Source organism: Gopherus evgoodei, chromosome 2 (genome assembly GCF_007399415.2).
Source record: "Gopherus evgoodei ecotype Sinaloan lineage chromosome 2, rGopEvg1_v1.p, whole genome shotgun sequence".
NCBI lineage: Eukaryota > Metazoa > Chordata > Testudines > Testudinidae > Gopherus > Gopherus evgoodei.
Genome location: NC_044323.1, coordinates 186,249,034 through 186,273,776, shown reverse-complemented (window position 1 = coordinate 186,273,776; position 24,743 = coordinate 186,249,034). Strand labels below are relative to the sequence as shown.

Sequence of the window (24,743 nt, the reverse complement as noted above, 5' to 3'; positions counted from 1 at the left end):
TACACTGCTACGTAATTTCTAATTTAGTATGTGTGAAGGAAAGGTCAGACCCCGCCCTCTGGCCCCAAGTGCTGTGCTGCAGCAGGCAGAAGACAGCTATGCCTCATGGACATCTGAAGTGAAAATGTGAAAATACAATTGGCACTGAATTTGTGTAGGCTACTAAACTAAAAATGAGACATACACTCAGGCAACAGAAATAAAATGCAAAATTAGAAGTGACATTTAGCCCTAAAGTCTTTCCTTGTGGTGGGAGGAAAAAGCGACTGGTGTGTTCATATCCTTCCATATTCTGTAAATTGATCCACAGCTGAATCATCACCTCCAACTCATATTCTATTCCTATTAACAGGCAGCATAGGATTAAAATAATTGCATAATTTGAATGGATTACATGCTGACATCCTGCCAAATAACATTATCCTTCAGGATATAAAGAGGAAACCAACCAAAATATACCCACTTGCATCTGAAACTGACTTGCCTTCAGTAGAGTTACAATCTCAGATCCTGAGGCTGTTGGGCTTCCTCTAGGGAAGCCACTAGGACAGAGGTCCCCAAACTGTGGGGCATTCCCCCCCAAGAGGACCCGGAGGAACATTCAGGAGGGTGCGGCTTGGGCCTGGGCTGCTGGTCCCAGCCTTGGTCCCCTTGCTTCTGTCCACCCCTCAAACCGCATCCCTGTCCCAGCCCAAGGGAGAGGCATGGAGAGGAGTCAGGTGGACAGGACACTGAAAAGTCTGGGGACCACTGCACTATGAGTTCGGAATGTATAAGACATGTAGGATCAGGGCACTACTTGAGAAAGAAAAGTTCTTGCCTCATACTTTAAAGCGCAGTTCTACTCTGAAAATGATTATATAAAAATGGCCCTTTAACTATATGAACCTGCTAGCGCTTTTTATTCTTTTTAGTATTGCAGGACCTGTCAAGTTCTGAGGCAGTGAGACACATTGTATTCCATCTTGTGCATAATCAAGAGAATTGATAGCTACATTCTGATGGCAAAATCTATTCTGCTGGCGACAAGTTAGCCAGAAAGAATCCATCTTGACTTTCAGATCTCAGATTGAGCTTTGCTGGACTTCCAATTCCAAAAAAACAAACAAGAAAAAGCAAAACCCAAAACACACCAACCTCATACTCCTTTCCTCCTCCCCAAGAGCAACTAATCTAAAGGTCACTGAAAATTGATTGATATATATATATATCTATATCTATATATCTATATATAGATATATATAGATATATAGATATATATATAGACCACCATGATGCCATTTTTACAAAGTCACTTTTCAGACTAGGACCCACTTCAACATTCTCAGGCAACATATTTTTCTAAATACCTATAGATGGCTTTGTTCCAGTATTTGGAAGATAAGAAGTAAAAAAGATTAATTAACAGGAATTTAATACCATAGAACATGACCTCTATTTATAATCAGCAGGGAATAAGAGTAACACATTAAATAAAGCTGATTAATACATGTAAAAGCAGTAACCAGCTGGATGCCTTGCACTGCACTAGACTGGGGTGCAGAAAGAGCGAGACAGCACAAGAGCGAGTGAGCAAACAGAAGAATGATATGTTATACACCACTCAATGCAAACATTTTTGAATATTTTTCGATTTTTATTAAATATAATGCAACTCACTGAATAATCATTTTATACAGCAAGAAAAGAAATTTCCCTTTTATTTATTTTTTTAAGCTGTGCTGAAAACCATCCATTCTTGGGCAGTGAGACATGTAAAGAAATTTTGCCAAATTTAAGTCTAATACGGCAACAGTGATATATTTTTCTTGGAGTCCGAACCGGCAGTTTGTAACCTATCCAAGCTGATAAAATTAACAGATTTGAGTGCTAGTTGCAGCCAAAGAATATCAGACTTGGAGGGAAAAGGGAACGGAGAAAAGAAGTTCAGAGTCAGTAGAGACGAGTGGGAAATGAAGCTCCTCATTCATTATAGGTGAGCAGCTTTGCTTAGCTCTAGAGGAATGGGGTCTATCAAATTTCTCATCAGCTTTTTGAGCAACCTATTCTACCATAATCACAAGCAAACTTCATTAATGTGGAGTTAAGTTTCCAATAATTTATTACGGGAATGTGATATTTTCTCATAAAACAAACTTTGAAAGCCTGCATATTCCAAACTAAAGTTTCGGTTTATAAAAAAAAAAATCTCACAACATAATGAAATGTAAGCACACAGTTGAGTGATCCAAACAACCTTTAATGCTACATTTGTAGTACTAGCTTGCACACAACCAGAAATTTAGAGATAATATTATACATCCATTACAGATCCTGTGAACAGATAATTATTTGGCTTCCAGGACTACATCCCTTGCTGCTTGTCCAATTTAAAATGTTACCAATTAGTGGGAACAAATCAGACCAAATTAATAGACCTCATTTAGCAGCCACAAAAAGAGAGAAAATGAACAGAAAGTTAAAAAAAAAGGAAAAACCCTCACAGGGATAAATTACCCACCCATCTTCTCTGCAAGATTATAACCCATGTTAGACTACAATCTTAAAAATCTATTTACGATTGATAAGATTTATACCTTCTCAACTATTTTAAAAACTAAGCTGTCTTTTTTTTCTACATATTGTATACCTCCACTTAGGGCTAAGGAGTACTGTCTCTGATTTGTTTTTCCTGTTTTCCATTTATCTATCTCCCTCACCTTCCTCTCCCTCTCTCTAGCTATTAACTGAGGGGTCCCCTCCACCCACAAAAAAAGGAAAGCAACTCAATCTGCTTTATTTATTTACTCATAAATAAACAAATCAAAGACAACATAAAAATGGATCCTCCTACCTCCTTGCATACCTTACAACACGCTTTTCTGATTTATAGTCTGACTGTGATGGGGTGGACTAGGCTCAAAGGCCCCCTGCTGAAGGCCTCAGGGTTCTGCCACATCCATCCCAGGGAAGGAGCAGTGGAGAGGTCCTGCAAGCAGGCTAGAGTGGCTGCTGGGGAAGCAGCCAATCAGGGCCCAGGAGGGCCATATAAAAGGAGCTGCAGAGGACTAGTCAGTTGGTGCTTGGAGCAGGAGAAGAAAGGACTGCAGGCCTGGCTGCCTGGAAGAGCAGCAGGGCTACAGATGGTTTGCTAGCAGGGACTGGGGGAGCACTGAGAGAGCTGCTGGCTGGTTGCTGGGACTGAGTAGGGACTGAGCCTGGGAAGGCTGTAGGAAGATAATGTCTCCAGGGAGGACGCCCTGGGAATACAACCCCATACCAGAGCTGGACTACTTAAAGACCAAAGCCCAGGGGAGGCTAGAGAAAGACAAGCTCCAGTGGACTGTATACCCCAGAAGGGGGTTGTGCGAGGTATCATACAGAGTGATGCAGCTGGAATGCTGTGTCACTTACAAACCCGACTGAGAACCACCAAAAGGGGTCACCAGAAATAAAGACCACAGACACGCCCAGCCAGAAGGGGGCATTCACGAGACGTGGGCGCCAACCCTTTTACACTGACATATATAACAGAAAGGTCTTTGCTGTAGGATTTCTTTTGGATGCACTCTATTTATTTAGGTAAGCTTCAGTTTTAGCAGGTTCCATGTGCTCTTAGGCTTCCATCTCTCACCATGGCTATTTTCTTCCAAATCTTCCTGATCAGATTCTATCCTCAGGTCCTTCAGAGATCTGTCTCCTTGGCGCTACATAAGAAAATGCTGTGTTTTTTCAGAAATAAAGCATAGCATAAAGGGGAAGCCCCCTTCCCCCAATTATTTCCTATAGTTGCCCTAGGGTCCTAACTTAGTTCCTTCCTTTTCTTCAAGGTGAGGGAAGAGAGGTCCCAATAAAATGTTATATTTTTGCCCCTGGACAGTGAAATGGGTTCACTCTGTTTCTGACAATCTTCAGTGGAGGTAGAGTTTTTGTGAGCTCTATCAATTAGTATAAGAGAATTCTCATCCTTTCTTGGAAAGTCTCTAAATAGGGTTTCTACAGAATATTTTAGATTCTCCATCTCGGGGATGTTCTCTGGGACTATTTTGATCCTTAATTTGTTTTCTTGTTCTTTTTTCTCTTTAAATCATCAATATTTAGTTCTAACTGTTTCAAAACTTTTGTCTGTTACAAAAATGATATCTGACCAGATTCTATTTCAGTTTCCTGGTCAGACAGTTCTTGCATGTCTCTTTCCAAGAACTTGTGTACATTTGAAAAGGTTTGTCAGTATAGACGTACTCCTAGAATTATACACCCTTAATAGAGGTGCAGCTCATGACAACAAAACTGTTCTTTTTCAAGTATAGCTTCCTTGAGTGAAATATGTTATTCCAGCAAAAGGGTTTTTTTATTGGTATAACTGCATCTACACTAGGGCTTTTGCTGCATAGCAATGTCAGTGTGATTTTTTTTTTCCACACTCCTAACTTATGCCCGTAAAACTTTCTAGTATAGACCAACCGTAAGTCCTTGAAGTCTCCAGTTCAGATTTTAGAGATCTATTTATTTTATTTCTGCTTTAGTAGAGAGTGTATTTTTTTCTACCTCCGTATTATTTTGCCTGTGAGGCAGCACTCTCTCCCTAAAATCAGAGACTCCCCTTTAAGCAATGCTTTGTTGACTGTTCTTTTTGGCAGCTTATAAACAAGGCTTTTCTGTTTGCTGACAGCAGAGATCAGATTTAGTTAAGTTTAAGGGTCACCTTTTGCTAGTGACTAGAAAAAACATCTCTGCTGACTGTGAGAGTGAAGCTCTTCTAGAGTTTAGAGAGACATCTTGAGGTGAAATGTCACCAGATCCCATGAAAGAAACAGACAAATACAGATTGACTGACTGAGCAACCACTGGGGAGGCTCATTCCCTGGGTCTCTCTTCCGGCTGCTACTCGCTTCTCCCAAAGATCCTTTTTTATTTTTAAAAGTCTTAACCTAGGGAACAAGCTGAGAATTATGAAATGAGAAACATTATAAATATGGCAGAACTAGTTCACACAAAGGGTAATAAAACATGTGGAACAAGTTACCATAGACAGCAATTGAAACAGTGTATAAATTAGCTGACTGAAGAGATATCTAAATCTATATGAAGAGGAAGGGAAACTAAGGCATATTAAGAAAACCAGAGTTATGACAAACCCAAAATCAGCATGCCTATACATCCAGATAATTTCTACAGAAAAAGACTATTTTTTTCTTTCTACATTTTGTCATATGATGAAAATTTCCCACCAAAGGGATCTCAGGCTCAGCAGATCTGGGTATGGTGATACATTCAACTATGACTGACAGCCTTGCCCCTAACTTCTCCCTGAGACCATTAACACTTTTCTTTACAATTATAAATTCCTCAGCTTGCAGCTTAACTGTTTCACTTGTCCTCCTCATGACACAGAGCTTGTGTAAACAACTGGAATCATTTTTGTAGTGCATAAGTCTTAACTCATTCTGTTTGAATTTCTAACAACAGAGCAGTTTTCTTGCAGGTACTTGTTTTCTTATGGGTGCTCTGGTTTAGGTTAATCCTTGGTAGGAACCTTGTAAGTTCCTTTGTTTTTTTTTGATGCTGAAAAGCTCCTAGAGAGTTTAAGCAGGCTGACAGATCTATGATAAGATTTAATCCATACTTACTTAATGAAGCACATGAAATGTTACTTAAAAAGTAAATAAAATTCAGACTATTGTCATACAGTTATGATGCTTATTCCTGATAGTTATTTTATTTATTAAGCACTGACAGTAAACTCAGTATGCACAGCAATAACATGGGCCACTGTTCAGCAAAGCATTTAAGGACATGGTTAGGTCAATCTCTATTCTTCACATCATTTAAACACATGGCTATGAGTCCTTAAGTGCTCTTTTGAACAGGGATGCACATTAAGTGTGTAAGTGCTTTGCTGAATCAGGTCCTATGTACCTACATGTAGGCATGTCATGTCTATAGCTTTACATCTTATTTTTATATTTTATGAAACTCAACAGACCTAATCACTAATTATAGAATTAAGACACACATTTTCATTATCTGATTTAAAAAAAAAGATTGCAGGCAAAAATTCATGATAAGTTTGCTTGGATCTAGAAAACAATCTACAAAATTTTTTTAAATGCCCAAAGCATATAGAGATGTTGCTCGATTCATTAGGACCCTGATTCAGCAAAGCCCTTAAGCATATGCTTAAGTCCCATTGATTTTAACTGGATTTATGTATGCACTTGCTTATGGCCTTTGCTGAATGGCACCTAAATCTGGCACAATGAGATGTAAATTCCCATCATGGCTATATCCTCTTCTGGCCAACTTTCTACTGCTGGACCAGAGTTTACACCAGTCTAAACCAGGAGAAATCTGGGAAGAATTTAATCATCATAGTTTACTTGTTTGAAACTAATCTTCCTATGACTCACTATAACTGTACACTTGTCAGTGGCTCTTACTGAAAATTCTACTTTTAAGGCAAAATTTTGGTCCAGATAAACAACAGCTGTGCAGTGCTTTAGAATATAACTCATCTAATACACTCCCTAGATTTGTTCACTTGGAGGTTGGGCATTCTTAAGTTCAGAGCTCTGAATTCAGAGGCTCACTTCTTCCCTTTTTTCAACAGAGTCTGAGGTGGCTGAACTTCAGGGCATTTTGCCAGGCCCATCTATTCACTCAGGCTTTTTCTAAGAGGGTGGGATTTAATGGGGAGGGTAACTGTGAGAGGAAGCTTTTATTATCCTTAACCAACATGTATTCAACTTAAGTATATATGAGATGTATTTTTACACTTTCTTTTTTAAAAAAGCAACAAAAACAGCTGGGTGAAATATTCCTTCAAACTTTGTCTGCTTATGAGCTGGCAAAAATATTTACTAAATTAGGAACATTTTATGATAGTAAAATCTTTATGAAAGTTTGCGTGAAATTTCTCCATAACCTCTTTGAAGTTTAAACATGGTCAATGGTGACTGGTCACAACTTACAGGACATTGACTTTGTTTCCCTGATTGCCTGAGTCTCAACCATGTGTCAAGTGGGACAGCAGAAGCCATTCTGGCTAATTTTACATTGTAGTTTGAGAGTTCTCTATGAGCTAATCATAGAAAACTGCTGGAGGTTATGCAGCAGGCAGGGAATGGACTTCTATTTCTTCTTCCCATGAGAGCAGTCCTGCTCCACTCCAAACAGTTTCACACAGTCATCTATACCCTGCTCTGTTTGAGGTTTCTCCCATCATGCAAATTATATGCAGTTTTTTTATGTTCAGGTTGGTTTGCAGCTTGCTTTTACATGTAACTTTGTATTCTGAGGTTTTCAATTGTAAAAAATTATTCTTTGTCATATTGTTTGCATATGTGTACAGTTTTGAAGTATTCTTCTGTTTTTAGCAGAAAGAGGGAGTATTGCTGGAAACAGTAAAATCTTTCAAAACAGTACATATTTTTGATGGGTCCATTGAAACAGTGACTATAACACTAAATAATGCTTATGGTACACTATGGAGAACATATTCACTTTGCTACTGCACTGTAATATCCTTAACCATCAATCACCACTGTCATGGCCCTAAGTCAGCACTCCTTCCTATTCAGCAAAGCACTATGCATGTGCTTAACTTTAAAGCATGTACTGAAGTCTCACTGACTTATCTGGGAGTTAAAGCATGTGCTTGAGTGCTCTGCTGAATAGGAATGGACATAAGTACCTGCTTAAGTGCTTCACTGATATGGGATCTGTATCCTTCTTACTCACTCCTCTTGCTCCACAATGCCTATATTTAAATTTAAATTCAGATGAGTCTTCAAATGGCTGCCATCTTGAAAACCTGCTCCATCCCAACAGACAGTGGAAGGATGAGAAGAGAAGTTTGCAATGAGAGGACCACTGACAGAAGCAGAAGAGGGCCCAATACTGGTGACACTGTATGTATATCTACCTCAAATCCCCTAGGTATCTCAGCTGCTTGTATTGTCAGTTGCAAGGTACTGGCTTCTAACTACAAGAACTTCTGGCTGTCTAAGAGAGAGTTATGCTGAGTGACAGCAGTCTGATGGCTCATAAAAGAACCATCTGGCAGCTGGTTACCATCGTACAGCTGCCAGCTCCTTGGAACCTCAAAACTGGCTTAGCCTGTTTGTGTGTGGAAGGGGTTGGGCAGGAAGGAGGGAAGAGAGCTGTAAGTTTGAATTTTTGTACAAGCATCATTTAAAATTTCTCCTCCATCCCACATACTGTTAATTTGTTGCAATTGTGGAAAAACTAATAAAAATGCATGAGTTTTGCACTTCCTCTTTCAAAAACTGGTACAGTCTAGTATTGCCAACTCACCTCATTTTATTGCAACTGTAGAGATTTTGAGGTATTTTTTTATGATCAAAACATGACGAAAAGCTGTCCACCCATGAATTTTCTCTTATTCAATATGGTAATTATCTCCTATTACTGTCAATGGGGCTGAAGCCAGCAAGATGGCTGCCAGGTCCCTACAGTCTTGTTGCATGTGACAGTGAGGCTGCCCTTAATAAAGTGAGCTACTACCGCTCACTGTTTTCACTGAGACTGAAGCCAGGCCACAGGCAAAATGACTGCCACTGTATGGTTCATGAGGCTAGACAGGACACAGGGAATTGTGAGGAGCAGTAGAGACACTGAAAGGTGGATGGGGAGGATGGGGGGGAAGGGCAGTGGGGAGGCAGATTTGGGGGAATAAGGTAAAGTGGGATGTGCGGAGGAACGAAAAGACAGTTACCTTTTCTGTAACTGGTGTTCTTCGAGATGTGTTGCTCATGTCTATTCCACAATAGGTGTGCGTGCCGGAAGTATTTCCCCTAGCAGTACCCATAGGAGAGCGCCTCAGTGACCCCTGGAGTGGTGCCTCCATGGTGTGGTATAAGGGGCACTGTGCACTCCCACACCGTCAGTTCCTTCTTATCAGACAACTCAAACGAAGGGGACGGAGAGAGGGATGTGGAATAGACATGAGCAACACATCTCGAAGCACATGAGTTACAGAAAAAGTAACTCTCTTTTCTTCTTTGAGTGATTGCTCATGTGTATTCCACAATAGGTGATTCCAAGCTATAACTATTGGAGGTGGGTAAGAGTTCACAGACTCTCGTGACAGAGTACAGCCCTGCTAAACCCGGCATCATCCCTGGTTTGGGAGACGATCGCGCAGTGCAAAGTGAATCTGTGAACTGAAGACCACATGGCAACCTTGCAAATGTCCTGAATGGGGTCATGGGCTAAAAAGGCCACCAATGAGGTCTGTACCCTAGTCAAGTGCACCTTCACAATTGGTGGCGAAGGGATTCCCACCAGGTCACAACAGGTACAGATGCACGAAGTGGTCCAGTTGGAGAACTGCTGAGCGGAGTTCAGCTGACCTTTCATGCGCTCGGCTGAGGCGATGAACAGTTGCGAGGACTTTCTGAATGTCTTAGTCCGCTCCAGGTAGAACGCCAGAGCCCGTCTCACTTCCAGTGTGGAGGAGGCGCTCCTCACTGGATGCATGGGACTTGGGGCAGAGGACTGGTAGAAAAATGTCCTGACCCATGTGATAGGCAGAGACCACCTTTAGGAGGAATGAAGGGTGTGGGCGGAGCCGGACCTTATCCTTAAGAAACACCGTGTATAGGGGCTCGGAGGTTAGGTACATCCCGCCGACTCCTTCCTCGGAGGTCTGGAGAGGGAGGCCGATGGTCCTTCTGAGGTTCCGACCACCAAGCAAGCCCCCACTGGGGGCTGCGTTGGGGGCCACCGTTCCCACTGGTACCATTGGGCCAGCCAAAGGGCCCAGTGCCACTGAACCTGCTGTGGCACCAGCAGAGCCAGTTGTTTGGCCTGGCTGGAGGACTAGTACCATCAGTAACAGTTGCTCTGCGATTGGCTCTGACCGGTGGACCCACGACAGCGAGACGCTGGCGATTGATGCTCAGGGTGCGGAGACGGAGCCATGGCAGGGTCCTGGAGCAGGACACCAAACGGGAATGAAGCCCATGTCCGTGCCGTGACCAGTGGTGATAACCTCTCTGAGACGACATGATGTCTGCCTCAGTCCTGTCAGTCTTCGCTCCTCAAGGCAGAGCGGTGCCAAGAGTCTCAGTTGGACAGAACCCAACCAGACGGTCTGGTGGGCGTTGAGGGGGATCCACGTTGACTTTGCCCTGACAGGTCGCTGGGCGGAGAATGGTGTCGGGAATGCTCGACTGAGACTGGTACCGAGCCGGGGGCGACTGCAGAGATCACAGTGGCAGCTTGCCTCTAGAGCGCGGGGCCGACATCGGTGGTGTTCCTGGTACCGGAGGCCTAGAGGCCAGTGGGGATCGAGGACTGCCAGACATGGGTCTAGCCTCTGTCCTGGGTTTACTCCGGGCCATGGCAAAGAAGGCGTATTTCTAGCCTTCTTGGAGTGCCCCATGGACGAGGAGCAGTGCCAACTGGTCGATGGTGCCAAAGGGTCACCACACACCGACACCGTGAGGCCCGGTGCTGACTTGGAGTGGTGCGCCGGAGCTGGGATCAGTGTCAACCACCAGAATAGACTGGAGCCTAATGTCCCTTTCTCTCTTGGTCTGAGGCTTAAACGACCTGCAAATCTTGCAGCAATCGCTAAGCTGGGTTTCCCCCAAATAGCACAGACAGTTTGTGTGCGGATCACTCAGTGGCAGAGATCACCTACAAGTGTCGCATAACTTAAAACCCGGGGAGCGGAGCATGCCCTGGCCCAGGCGCTCTACTAAACAAAACTAACTAAACTAACTAAATAACTACAGGTACACATACACTGAATGAACAAGCAGTTTTGGGGACGAGCTACAGCAAAGCTGGAACAGAGCAGTTCCAAAGCACCTTCACTGGCGGCAAGAAGGAACTGGGGGGAGTGGGGGAGGAATGCATAGCGCTCCTTATACTGCGCCATGGAGGCACCACTCCAGGGGTCGCTGAGGTGCTCAGCTAAGGGTACTGAGGTGCTCACCTAAGGGGAAAAACTTCCGGCATTGGTGCATGTGGCGAGCATGCACACCTATTGTGGAATACACATGAGCAATCACTTGAAGAAGAAGAAAGGGTTGTGGCAAGGGGGTCCGGAGCAGGGGGAAATAGAGCCAGCATGGGTGGGGAGCGAGGCCCAGTCTCAGGGGCAGAAAAGTTTGGGTGGGAAGTCTGGGAAGTGCTGCTTCTTGCAGAAGTCTAAACCAAGCCCACATTGTTTTTACTGTGATATTATCACTTATATGAATAAGCCCTTGCATTGAAACACTGTCAATTTTGGAATATTACAAATACTTATAACACTTCTTTTTAAAAAATATTTAATTGAAGAGACATTACATAACACTGTGCTCCCTGAGGAGGCTGGTTACTGGTCAACTGCCCATTAGCTAACACTGATGAGTTATTTCATACTTACTTGTGAATGTCATCTGTTCTTTTATTGCAGTATTACATATGCAGACGCATATTTCTCTTATGCTGTTGCATACAATGTACAATGTTCATTTTTGTCTAAGACCCCCTCGTGACATACTTATCCACATGCTGTTAAGCTAAATTCAGAAAGCAGGAATTAATGTAAAGTTCTTTAATTAATATATATATGTAACTCATCAATCCTAAAAAATATTATAAGTTCTATATATGAGTCATGATACATTAAGTAGGTCAGTGGTTCTCAAGCTATTTACCATCCACTCTTTCTTTTATCAAAGAAAATAAACTAGAAGGGGAGAGAATCAAAACAATAATAAGAAATGAATGGCTGTTCCTCTATCTTAGGGTCAAGGAAAGTAAGTGGAGTCTCCACGTCAGCAGCCAGAGAGAGGTGTCCACATTTGTGTGCATTAAAAGTTGACTTTTCGACCAGAAATTAACACAGACTTTGGCAGAAAAGAAGAAGTGAGTTGAGACAAAAGATGCACTAAAAACATGACCTGATTAAAAAAAAAAACAAAAAACCTTCATGATTTTGGGAGTCAATCTCATGATTTTTGATCTCTTGAGGTTGGCAATACTGCAGAGCCCTGTTCCACTTCCAGAGGCAGAATCAGAATATATTTTTTACCAGCTGTGTCCATTCCCCTAATCTGTTGTGTGCATACATATGAATATAACGTATTATAAATGTAAAGAACAACACACAGTCAAACATACATCTGTTTTCTTTCCATAAGCCAAAGACATCAAAGATGGCTGCCATGCAGTTTTTGCACAAAAATTCTGAGCTAGAATTGGTTTGCTCAAGCTGATCTGTGGGGGAAAAAAATTGTCCCTCAATTTTTTGCCAAACATCTAACCCTAATAATAATTATTAAGAGTATCTTTTCTTCCAAGTACACCTCTACCCCGATATAACACGACTCAATAGAACACGAATTCAGATATAACGCAGTAAAGTAGTGCTCGGGGGGAGGGGGGAAGGCTGTGCACTCCGGTGGATCAAAGCAAGTTCGATATAACGCTGTTTCACCTACAACGCAGTAAGATTTTTTGGCTCCCAAGGACAGCGTTATATCGAGGTAGAGGTGTAAAATCAATAAGGAAAAAAAAACACCAGAGTGCCATCCTATGTATTTCCTAGCAGAGTATGTAAAGAAAGTACCAGAATCATCTCCTGAGTATTAGAGAAACATCCGTTAGTGGGAAATGCTGAACTAACTGCAGGAAGTAGAAAATGTCTGAAGTCTGGTTAAAAACTGTCAGATGACACAGGTAGTTACAGATCTAGGTCCTGCCATCTTTTCTTAACATGTCCAATAAAGAAACTATAAGTAATACGACTCTTCAAAGGAAGAAACTCAATCAGCCAAAAAAAGTTATGAAAGCCATTTAGGGTTTCATATCCCTGTTGTTGCCTTGCATTTGGACAGTACAGGAGCTGGTCATATGGTAGTAGCACATCACTTGAGAATTTTGCACCTTGCTTGTATCTCCGCAGTTGTTTTGAAACCATTTGAATCATGTTGGTTCTAATACTTTTTTTTCCCTCTCTTTTAACATATAAAATATCAGTCGGCATTCAAATCTGCTCATTCCCATGCTACAAGCTTTTGGCAGCACTTACTCAGCTTAATGACAGCTCTGGTTCTGTTCCAGTGGATTATTTTTAAAAAATGTGATGAAAAAACCAGCTGTGTTTAAGTAGTTAAGTACAGACACTTTGAGATTTTGGCTGCTTACTCCCTTAATAGTCCTATGCCAAGCCGAAAACCCAACACACACACACACAACCAGTTATTCCTTATGTTTCATGATGTGTCAAACACATTACTGTATGTACAGATTTATTACACTGTTGTACTGTGTTTCCACAGCCAAACCTCTTCAAGGTATCATTCTAACTTATCTGAGCATTAGTCTACAAGAGTCCATTTTAAAACAACCTTCTCACACTGTAACAATGACTGAAATGTTTTTTCTTATTAATACTTGTCTACAATTTACTGTAAAAAGTAAAAAGCAGCAAGGTGATTAAATAAATTATCAGGTATCTTTCTTCCGCATATTAAACTACGGCTACATATATTTTTGGAGCTCCTAACAATTCTGCTGGAGAAAAGACATGAAATGATGCCTAGAAATGTGATACACATTCTCATTTCACACTCCATCAGCTTTTACAACAGGATCTCCATGACATGTAAGAGAACACTTGGTAAACTGCCATATTTGCCAAGGAATAAAATACAGGATAAAGTTACTTTTAAAAAAAGAAAAAAAATATGTTCTCTGCACGACTAAATCAGCTGTCTAGCTTCGACTGAATATGTTAGAAGTATACAATACTTCTCTCCACTGGTGGAATCTGAACCTCTGGAAAGATGTACATTGAGGTATTTTAATACAGGCTTAAAATTAATGTATTCTATATTACAAATAGTTTGGTAAAGAAAAATATAGAATTCCTTCCTAAAGTTTACTAGGTTAGAAATATACTAGATTATAAAAGTCACTGGTGTTGAATCTTTTCCCTGCTAATAATTTCTTTCCTCATGTTACATCCTGCAACAAGAAACAAGTTTATTATTGTCTTTACGGGCAAAAAAAATAAAGCTATGGGCATTAGCAAAAACATCTTTTAAATTCAGATTTCAAACTGTCAGAAGATTAAAACTTCATACATACATAAAAAGGGAACTATCAATGAAAACAGAAACAGAGCCTGGAATCATTATTCTTGAACAGCTGCTGTTTTACTGGTGTAGTAAAGCAGAAAATGTCTTTTACTCACCTCTGTTATACCGGAAACTTCTCCTTTTGCTAGCGGTCTGGTGATGGATGGAGTAAACACATTGGCATCTAACAGTGGCCGCCCCTTCATAAAATGTTTCCCTGCTTCATAAATGTCCACTTCTACCATTTTACCCATGAATTCAGGGTCCTTTGGCACGAGAACCTTTAAAAGAAATTGTTCAGATGGTACAGGCACATTTCCTATGGTGAATTTCTTAAGACTCAAGTCACCACAGATTTCATTCAGAAAGCAGAATTTTGGTGAAAGGTCAGTGTGAAACCTGAAAAACTCAAATCTCGTTCACCTACATGTTCTACTTCCCCCTAAAAAACATCTCTGTTTGGTAATATCTCCCATTTGTACTCTTAAAGAGCTATTCAGCATTAGGTCTGCTCTTTTTAACTAGGCTTAACTGCCTGAGTAATACCTTTTGCAGACAAAAGAGGTGGGTGTGAGCTGCAAAATTTAGATCAGGAATCAAATCCAAACACCTCCGAAGGTTACTTGCTCAAGATAACTCTACTACATGTCTCTAACTCTTTCTTTTTTCATCTCTTTATTACACGATAACCTATTGGTTCTTCAGCTGTAAGATCTTCATAGCATAAACAATGTCCATATGTGTTTATACAGAGCCTCAGCCATATCTTGATTGTGGCCTCTTGGGGTATGTCTACACTTCAACATAAGCCCGGGGTTTGCACTCAGGCTCAGGCTTAACCCCCACTTCCATCTTCACATAAATTGCAGTAACTCAGGGCTCAGACCCAGGGTCCCAGGACTCCATGGAGGTGGAGGGTCTGAGTTTCAGTCAAGCCAGGACCCAGCAGTCAAGCCCTCTTGCTTTGCAGTATAGGTGCAGCACCACTGGACTCATGCTCTGCAAGTCTGCCAAAAGAATTCCACAATTCCATGGGTCAACTTTTTTTGTCCTCTGGACAGTCAAGTTTGGTGGACAATCAAGTTTTGCTACACTGCACCATGAACAAAGGGCTAGAGCGGCCACATTTTGGGAGGATGCTAGAAAGTTTCGGATATAGGTGGATGGATTCGGGCCTACATAATGCAGTGTAGAATCTGGAGCCCCAGGCTCCAGAGTTCAGCAACTCCTAACCTGGGTTACAAATGTGTGTAGACACTCAAGCCCTAGGTTAAGAAACCCAGGGCCTGCAAGTTTGAGTTCTACTAACCTTGGGCTTACACTGCAGTGTAGACATCCCGTGATTCTTTTCTTAAGAGTCTTTGGTGAGGGACCTTGTCAAAGGCTTTCTGAAAGTCTAAATACACTATATCCATTGGATCACCCTTGTCCACATGTTTGTTGACCCCTCAAAGAATATTAATAGATTGGTGAGGCATGATTTAAAAAGCCATGATGACTCTTCCCCAACATATCATGTTTATCTATGAGTCCGATAATTCTGCGTTTTGCTATAGTTTCAACCAATTTGCCTGGTACTGAAGTTAGACTTATGGGCCTGTAATTACCAGGATTGCCTCTGTAGCGTTTATTTTAAAAAAATTGCCATCAATTAGTTATTCCCCAGTTATCTGGTACAGAGGCTGATTTAAGTGATAAGTTACATACCACAGTTGGTAATTCTGCAATTTCAGATTTGAGTTCCTTCAGAACTCTTGGGTGAATACCACCTAGTCTGGTGACTTATTACTGTTTAATTTATCAATTTGTTCCAAACCCACCTCTATTGACACCTGAATCTGGGTCATTTCCTCAGAATAATATAATTCCTCACATAATAAGACTGGCTCAGGTGTGAGAATTTCCCTCACATCATCTGCAGTGAAAACTGTATCAAAGAATTCCTTTAGCTTCTTTACAATGGCCTGGTCTTTCTTGAGTACTTTAGCACCTCAATCAGCCAGTGACCCCACTGATTGTTTGGCAGGCTTCCTGCTTCTTATGTATTTAAAAACGATGTGTGTACACAGTGTGTATTAAGAATTATGGATATATGCTGGGTTTATGACTAAAGTGTATTTAAACCAGGCATATCAAGGGGAGTTAGTAAACAGGTCTGTCCTAGATCTAGGTATACAAAGCTAACAAGGGGGAGTGGAGACAGTTTTCACCAGGGAAAAGAAACTTTCTCTGGGCTATAAAAACAGAGGGTCTGAACTTTAAGTCATAAGCAATTGAATCAACTAATTGTATACAATATAATTATTATAAAAGCTTATTGAATGACATTCTATGAAAGCCCATGACAAGCTGATAAATATTACTGTAAAATGTATGTATTAACACTACATAAGGAATTATAGATATTCATTGATATTAGGATTTACAGTCTGTGTCCAAACAAAGGAAGAAAAAGGTCTCTCTCATACAGGAGGGAATGGCACAGCTATTTATCTGTCTTCTATGTACATTAAGTATGGTAGAATCAAAACTATGGAAGTCCATTTACAAACAAGGGAATCCCACAGAAAGCAAAACAGCAGCAGCAAGTCATCCTGCCTCTTGCAAAAAGGTAAATGAACTTTGGAAGATATGAGAAAGACAGAAGCCATCTTTGGTATCTATCATTAGAGAGAGACAAGGGAACAGAGTTCTTGCAAGCTGAGAAAGATGGATAATTCAACCGGGGGGGGGGGGGGGGGGGCTGAAGTCTATGGAAACTGAGTAAGAAACTTGCTTAGGCAAAGATCTTTTACCTATGAAGATAAGAGAAACCAGTGCTTTGTGCTTCTGTGCTACTCACAGGTGGCCAAAAAGAAGACTGGAAAGAAATGTACTTATGTACTTTGAACAAAGACTGCAGCTTGTTAAGTCAAGTCTTAGCCACTAGAAAGCATTTTACTTGTAACTCTATCTTCTTTCCTTAAATTCGAACACCTATATTTTGTTAATGAATGTGTTTTATTTTTACTATAAACCATCTCAGTGTGGTGCTTGAAGGGAAGGTTGTATTCCCCCCCGCCCTTAAGATAATAAGCTGTAATGTGCTTTTGTCTCTTTAAAGCAGCAATGAACCTTATTATTTCTCTGAATGGTCCAAGTGAGGGCTGAACACTTCAGGACACACGGTTCTGGGGAAATTCAGGACTGGGAGTGTGTTGGAATCACCCTGCTGGTTGTAACCAGGGCTGGTGAAAATCATTGGGGCTGTAGACAGGCTGCTAGGGTTAGAGCTGTAAGTGAGGGCTATGTAGTACACAGACACTCGGGGTGTGACCTGCATGCTTATAGGCTTACTGTGCGAAACCCAGGCTGGGATCTACAGCAGCAAAGCACTGTAAGGCACCCAAGGTTGAAGGTGACACAATGCTGAAAGAGATCTTCCATACACTATGCAAAAAATTAGACAGGTGCTTGCAATGTTATATGGCAGTAAAAGAAAGGAATACTAGCTTACCCTTTTTTTTTTTGCAAAACTAAATGAAATACAGACAATTGCAAGAAAACTAGATTAACACATTATCTGCATTAAAGTAATGCTGATAATTTTGTGAGGCGGGTATTGTAGTTCAGAAGCGTTGTGTTCTACGTGGAAGGGTTTCATTTGCAAACAAATACTTAAAAACAAATTGCATATATTTAAGACTGAAGTGCTATGAGTCTAAACATGAGAGGTAAAACTTCCTTCTGAATCAAGATCTTTCTTGCCTTTTTTCTGTTCTTTTTTAACAAAGACTTTTCCAAATTGCAGCATCCAGAAGTGCTCTCTCAAAGATTCCTGAAAATTATCAGTTTTTATGTGTATTCATGTACACAAATATCCATTAGGTATTTTTTAATTCATTTATGGTATTTTCACAGCTACAAAACACCACGATCCAGAATCTCTCATTAATGAGTCTAGATAGTTGTACCCCTCTTGGTAGGCAGCATTTTCTCCTTTGCCTTTCTTTTGAACTGTAGCACTTTTACTGTTGGCCTTGTTTAGGGAGATTACCAGAAAGTAAGAAGAAAATTATTGAGATTTTAATTTTGTTTGTTTATTTTACAGTACCTGCTCGTAAAATTGATTGTGAGCTACGTAAAACTGGCAATCAAAAGAGTCTTCTGTTACCAGAACTCTCTGTTTCTCACCAACCTGGAAAATAGAAAGATAAAAAGAGTTGAGTCTGAGAGTAAAACCCATAAAATACTCCCTGAAGGAGAATGCCTCTAGAAACTTCCTCTTGAATTTAACAGAGTGCCTTTGGCTAATTTAGCCGCTAAAACAAGAAAATTAAATACATTAAACTGCCTGTAAGATAATACTGACCATTTGATTACATGAAATTAACACAGTTTGAAAATGCATGGTGTGTATATATATATACACGTTGTTCAAATGTGAAACTTTAATGCAAAAAGTCAATCTGATTTTTTCACTCATTATGAATAGGGTGTCAGAAATCAAAATAATTTTGACATACACCTTTGTCCACAACCTCACAAAAGCAAACAAAGCAGCTTTCTGTATTATTTGCAATAATTTGTAAAAATGAGCTAGACACAGGCTGCTGCCAGATCCAAATTTGTTGACATTTCATAATGATACAATGAAATAGTAATAACCATCTGTGAGTGATGAGGAACTGTGATACTGTGGAAAACCTCCAGATATACCAAGACAAAACAAGTCCATACACCTTTCACATTTTTCAGAATTCTTTAACCACATTTTCTACACAAAACAAAAATGGTTTATTCCTTCACAGCCCATCTTCCTCCTCCCTCCGCAGCAATATCACAATGCTGTATTTGTGACATCATATTCGTTCCCATGGCAATAGGTGTAGTCATCACAGTTTTTCACTCCTGGATTAAGATGACTGACTATGAGAAGGAAATCTTTTAAAAAAACACACAGATTCAACAACATTCAAGGGAGCATAATCACTGGAAAAAAAAAGCTATCACATATTTATTATCTCCAACTATGGCCCATTGTGAATAATATCTTTTAAAAGGCACCAATCATATTTTATGACATTGCCAAAAAGTTGAGCATGGGGAGCCAAGTGTATTTAGAGATAGGCCTGAGTAATCAAGTATAGATCAAGACTTGAATTTTCTCAAAGTTCAGAGGTGTCTGAATGAGTGGTTTGACAAATGCATTCTTCGAATTACTGCTTCTCAGCAAACTGAATTTGTTAATTGCTTTTATTCTTATCCTCCATTTTGAAACTCGTCAACATGTTCTAGCTTTTAAGCATTTAGTATATGTAAACAAAGCTCCATTAAAGACCACTTGTCAAAGAAAGAAAAATCACTTCCACCACATCTGAGAAATGGCTGTTACACAAAAACTGTGAGGTCCTTCTATGAAACAATCACTTTGAGAAAGCTAGAAAGACCCAGATAAACTGATTGAATTTACACAGTTCAAGTAGTGAAGAAAAAACACACTAAACATAATTTTTGGATCTTCTCTAAAAATTAGTAGAAATAATCATGGATTAAGAGCTGGTAGAGACTATGATACAGAGACTCCTACAGGGAGAAAACTGTGCTTGTTTGTACACATTTTAATGTTTGAGAGTTATTTACAACACAGTTTAAGTATTTATCAATGGTTCGCAGAGAATTCTGTAATTACAAATAATGCTAGAATTAAAGTTTTAGTAAAAAAGATGTAATGTAACAATACCACGTCCCCAAATTTTCCATGCTATTTTTCTCTCAGTGTAACAATTATCCAATTCAAATCCCCAGAAGGGTTTTACAAGTGCATGTCTAAAGGCCACTGGAAACAACTGTCAGTGCAATAAGATTATAGGGAACACTTCCCCTTCTTACATAAGAACGGCCATACTGGATCAGACCAAAGGTCCATCTAGCCCAGTATCCTGTCTTCCGACAGCGAGCAATGCCAGCTGCCCCAGCAGGAATGAACAGAACAGGCAATCAGGTGATCCATCCTGTCGCCTGTTCCCAGCTTTTGGCAAACAGAGACTAGGGACAATATCCCTGCCCACCCTGGCTAATAGCCACTGATGGGCCTAGCCTGCATGAATTTATCTAGTTCTTTTTTGAACCCTGTTATAGTCTTGTCCTTTACAACATCCTCTGGCAAAGAGTTCCACAGGCTGACTGTGCGTCGTATGAAGAAAACCTTCGTTTGTTTGTTTTAAACCTGTTGCCTACTAATTTCATTGGGTGACCCCTAGTTCTTATGTTCTAAGAAGGAGTAAATAACACTTCCTTATTTACTTTCTCCACACAGTCATGATTTTATAGACCTCTATCAAATACCCACTTAGTCATCTCTGTAAAGTCTCAATCTTATCTCTCCTCACAAAGAAGCTGTTCCATACCCTGAATCATTTTTCCTGCCCTTTTCTGTACCTTTTTCAATTAGAATATAGCCTTTTTGAGATGGGGCGACCACATCTGCAAACAGTATTCAAGATGTCAGCATACCATGGGTTTACATAGAGGCAATATGATATTTTCTGTCTTATTTATCTATCCCTTTCTTAAGGATTCCCAACATTGTTTGCTTTTTTTGACTGCTACTGCACACTGAGTGGATATTTTCAGAGAACTATTCACAATAACTCAAAGAGCTCTCTCTTGAGTGGTAACAACTAATTTAGAACCCATCATTTTATATGTGTAGTTGGGACTATGTTTTCCACTATGCTTTACTCTGCCATTATCAATGTTGAATTTCATCTGCCATTTTGTTGCCCAGTCACCCAGTTTTTGAGATCCCTTTGTAGCTCTTTGCAGTCTGCTTTGCACTTAACTATCTTTAGTAGTTTTGTATCATCTGGAAATGTTGCCACCTCGCTGTTTACTCCTATCTCCAGATCATTATTAATATGTTGAATAGTACATACAGATCCCTGGGGGACACCACTATTTACCTCTCTCCATTCTGAAAACTGCTAATTTATTCCTACACTTTATTTCCTATCTTTTAACCAGTTGCTGATCCATGACAGGACCCTCCCTCTTATCTCATGACAGGTTACTATGCATAAGAGCCTTTGGTGAGGGACCTTGTCAAAGCCTTTGTGAAAATCCAAGTACACTATATCCACTGTATTCTCTCTTGTCCACATACTTGTTGATCCCCTCAAATAATTCTAGTAGATTGGTGAGGCATGATTTCCCTGCACAAAAAACCATGCTGACTCTTCCCCAACAAATAATGTTCATCTATGTGTCTGACAGTTCTGTTCTTTACTATAGTTTCAACCAGTTTGCCCAGTAAGTTAGTCTTACCCAGCCTATAATTGCTGAGATCACCTCTGCCGCCCTTTTTAAAAATTGGCATCACATTAGCTATCCTCCAGTCATTTGGTACATAAGCTGTTGTCTCCATGAAATTTCTGGCAATGATTTTAAGATGCCAAGGCAATCCAGAATGGGTTTGCAGTACTATAGCAGGAAGTGGGCCCACAGTACATATTTTTGTAAAGAGTGGGAGGAAGCTTCAGACCAGCAGTACTCATTTTGGGGGCAACCCTTTGCCATTGTATGGCACTGAAGGTCAAAAATGACCAGTCACTCATGTCCTGACATTGTATTGCAATGTTTACCAACATCGTAACTTACTGTCAAAATATACTGATATATCACCACAGCAACATCAACCTACTCCAACTTCTGCTGGGTATTGGCAGTTCCAGTCCAATTGCTTAACGTTCTCATACTACCTCACATATGCCAGGTGGTTTAGTAAGCATTCTGTTTCCTTGGGTACAAGACAAGGCTGAGCTATAGGATTTCCAGCTGGAGTCATATGAATGCTCCTTCTGGGACCCTCTTATCATACCTTGAGAGAGTGGGATGGACAGGTGCAGTGCAAAAAGGACAGCAGCGGAAGAGAAATTGGACAAGAGACTGCAGTCAAAGGATAACATATGTGAATAACATCAGCCCAAAGGAAAGCCAAAGCCTTCAGGATGGCAGCTGTTGTCTGAGTGGGCAACTTCTTGGGAATAAATGCAGAGGAATGAAGGAACTGAAAGTAATCTTTGTTGCTGTAATTAAGAATGTCTGTGCTAACAGATAAATCTACTTAAAAAGTTATAAGGCAGAGCTAGACATCGTTAGTTGGAGGGGGAAAAGCATCACTATTCATATGTGAAAAATGATTGTAGAGAACACAAAGTTTTTGATCATTTAGTAGAGAACACAATGGTTTTGTTCATTTGAAATAAGCCGTGGCTTTTTCATACATGCATTGCCAGCTGTTCTGACCAAGGCTGTCAAGAGCATACATGGGCACAATGAACATAGGCCCCTTTGATCCACGGGGTAATCATAGAATTAATATGTTCAAAATTCTAGAGAACATGGGAAAGAGAGGAGAAAATACAAAGTTGTATTTAATCAGTTATGTTGCTGAACATATGGGAACTACAGCATTACATGATCACATATCATTTTAAGACAGAAAATGAGCACAGTGTATTCCGTTTATAATAAAGGAGAAATATAAGTAGGTAGAGTGTAGCTAGCAAAACTGAAACTTGTCCAAGACACTGTGAATACTCAGTTTTACCTCTCCTTTGAAAGATTTAAATATGTGGATAACAAGCCAGAAGTCATAACAGTCATCTTTGCTGCCTTTTCACGTATGTACTCATAAATGAAAATAAGTATTTTTTATTATTGTTTTTCTCCTCTTGTCTATTTTCAAAAGTATATGTGAAAGCTGACTTCTGGAGTCTAGAAAATGACTCTGCAACTTACTCAGGAACAATTCTTACCCAATATTTGGAACTAAATATTTGTCCTGGAGTTTTGGCTTAGAAAGACTTCAGGAATCTTACTGGAGCAGGATTTCACTGTTTCCTGCAGACAGTTTGAAAAATAGCAACAGCAGCAGTAGCAGACCTGCCGGACATTTTGTGTGAGACAAATGCTAATTTCTCAGTTACACTGTATGCACAGAGAGTTCAATAAGCACTACTGCTATAATCCCTCTAATACACACAACAGTTGCCAAGCAGTTTATAAATTTCATACCAGGTAATCAAATTATTTCAATAAACTTACATATCATTTTTGTTCATCCTACAATAAACTGTGACACAATAATTTTGTAACTAAGCTTTTCCTTTTTTGAATATCATAAAATGCAATTTTTTCAGCTGACCGGTTCTCTAAAATGAATAAATGGTGGGAAACGTCAAACATCTTTTTTTGCTTTAGTCAGATCAGTTTTTATCAAAGCTGCTCGGAATATGTTAAAGACAAGGTTCTGACCTTAAACAATGAAATAATATTTCTAGTGTCACTGCAAAAGACTGACCCCATATATCCCTTTAGACTAATTAGTGCAGTGTAATGTCAGCAATGAACGACTGTAATTACACTTGGAAAAAATATATGGTCCTATTCTTATTTAATAAATGAAAATTATAACCTTTCCATTTTGATTAATCACTCACAACAGCCAGAGCATGTGATGCATGCTCTTCAGGGAATACAGTAATTCTTCTGACTGTTCATGCATTCTTCTTTTCTCAGGCTCATGCAAAGCTGTGCTTTTTTGGGGGGTGGGGATGTCTAAACAGCCTCTCTTGGGCTAAAAGTAGTTTTTAGAAAGGTTTTAAGAACGCCTGCATTTCTGTATGTTGTATAATGCTGTCATAAAACTAGGCCTTATAATATACTGCAAAGAAAGTTACTGATAGACCTCTTCAGTGACTTACACTGACAAAATCTTGGTAGGGTTCAATCCAATTTCCACTGAAGTGAGTGAATGTCTCTCTGTTGACTTCAGTGGCACTTGGATCAGGCCCTTTGACCCCCAAAATTACAGAGCAATGGTTTTGACAGAGTTTAGATCCCATAGGGGAAAAAAAAGTTTCCTTTGTATATGGTATTTTGAAATACTAACAGTTAACAGAAATTCTACCGCAAGCTTTTGTTGTGATAACAGAGTATTCTGATAAAGAGATGTAAGAATATTTTAGCCCTCTTTACCAGAAAGCCTAAACTAATTTAAGCAACACATAGTTTAGAATGCCCCTACTTTTCAGTGTAAATTGTTCTAATGTCTCAATATTTAAATAATTAATAAACATTTTAATAATGATGTTCATCAAAAGGAGCATTTTTAGGTCCCATCCCCTAAATCCTTTTTCAAATTATTGCATCTATTTCTTAGGGGTCAAAATTATCTTTAGCCAGTAGAGACCAAATTTCTCAGGAACTATAATTAAGCGTTTTGTGGTATTCATTTAAGCATCTTAGCTGCTCACTCTTCCCATTACAGTGGGTGGAGGCCAGGCGACAAGAGAGAGCGCAAGTGCGTGCACAAAGCTATGAGGAATGAAGGCAACATGTCGAAGATTTCTTAACAATTTCTCTCCATAGAAATGTGTGACCAAACATACTAAGTTCCTTTTTCCTTCAGTCCACGTTTCCCCACACTCTCTCTAGTGCCATCCTCTGTTTTCTGCAATCCAGTGCTGCTTCTCCAGTTTGTATGACATCAACTTCTCCATTTATAAAGCTGGTGTCAGAACCTCTGACAAAGACCATCAGTGTTTTCCGGGAGCTTGTCAACATGCAATTTTTGTACTGCTTTAACTATCTCAGTTTGAAAGTGGAATAGGTCAAGTG

General features: G+C 40.0%; 1 protein-coding gene across 2 annotated transcripts in view; it reads right to left on the bottom strand.

Moving 5' to 3' along the window:
• Window positions 1-24,743, bottom strand: part of CDKAL1 (CDK5 regulatory subunit associated protein 1 like 1) — a 654,086-nt gene that overhangs the window by 24,198 nt on the left and 605,145 nt on the right. For both annotated transcript variants that reach the window (XM_030552526.1, XM_030552527.1), the window contains 2 exons: window positions 18,175-18,258; window positions 14,198-14,362 (listed from right to left, as the gene is read on the bottom strand). In XM_030552526.1, the coding sequence (XP_030408386.1) occupies window positions 14,198-14,362; window positions 18,175-18,258 (249 nt within the window). The remainder of the gene's footprint in view (window positions 1-14,197; window positions 14,363-18,174; window positions 18,259-24,743) is intronic.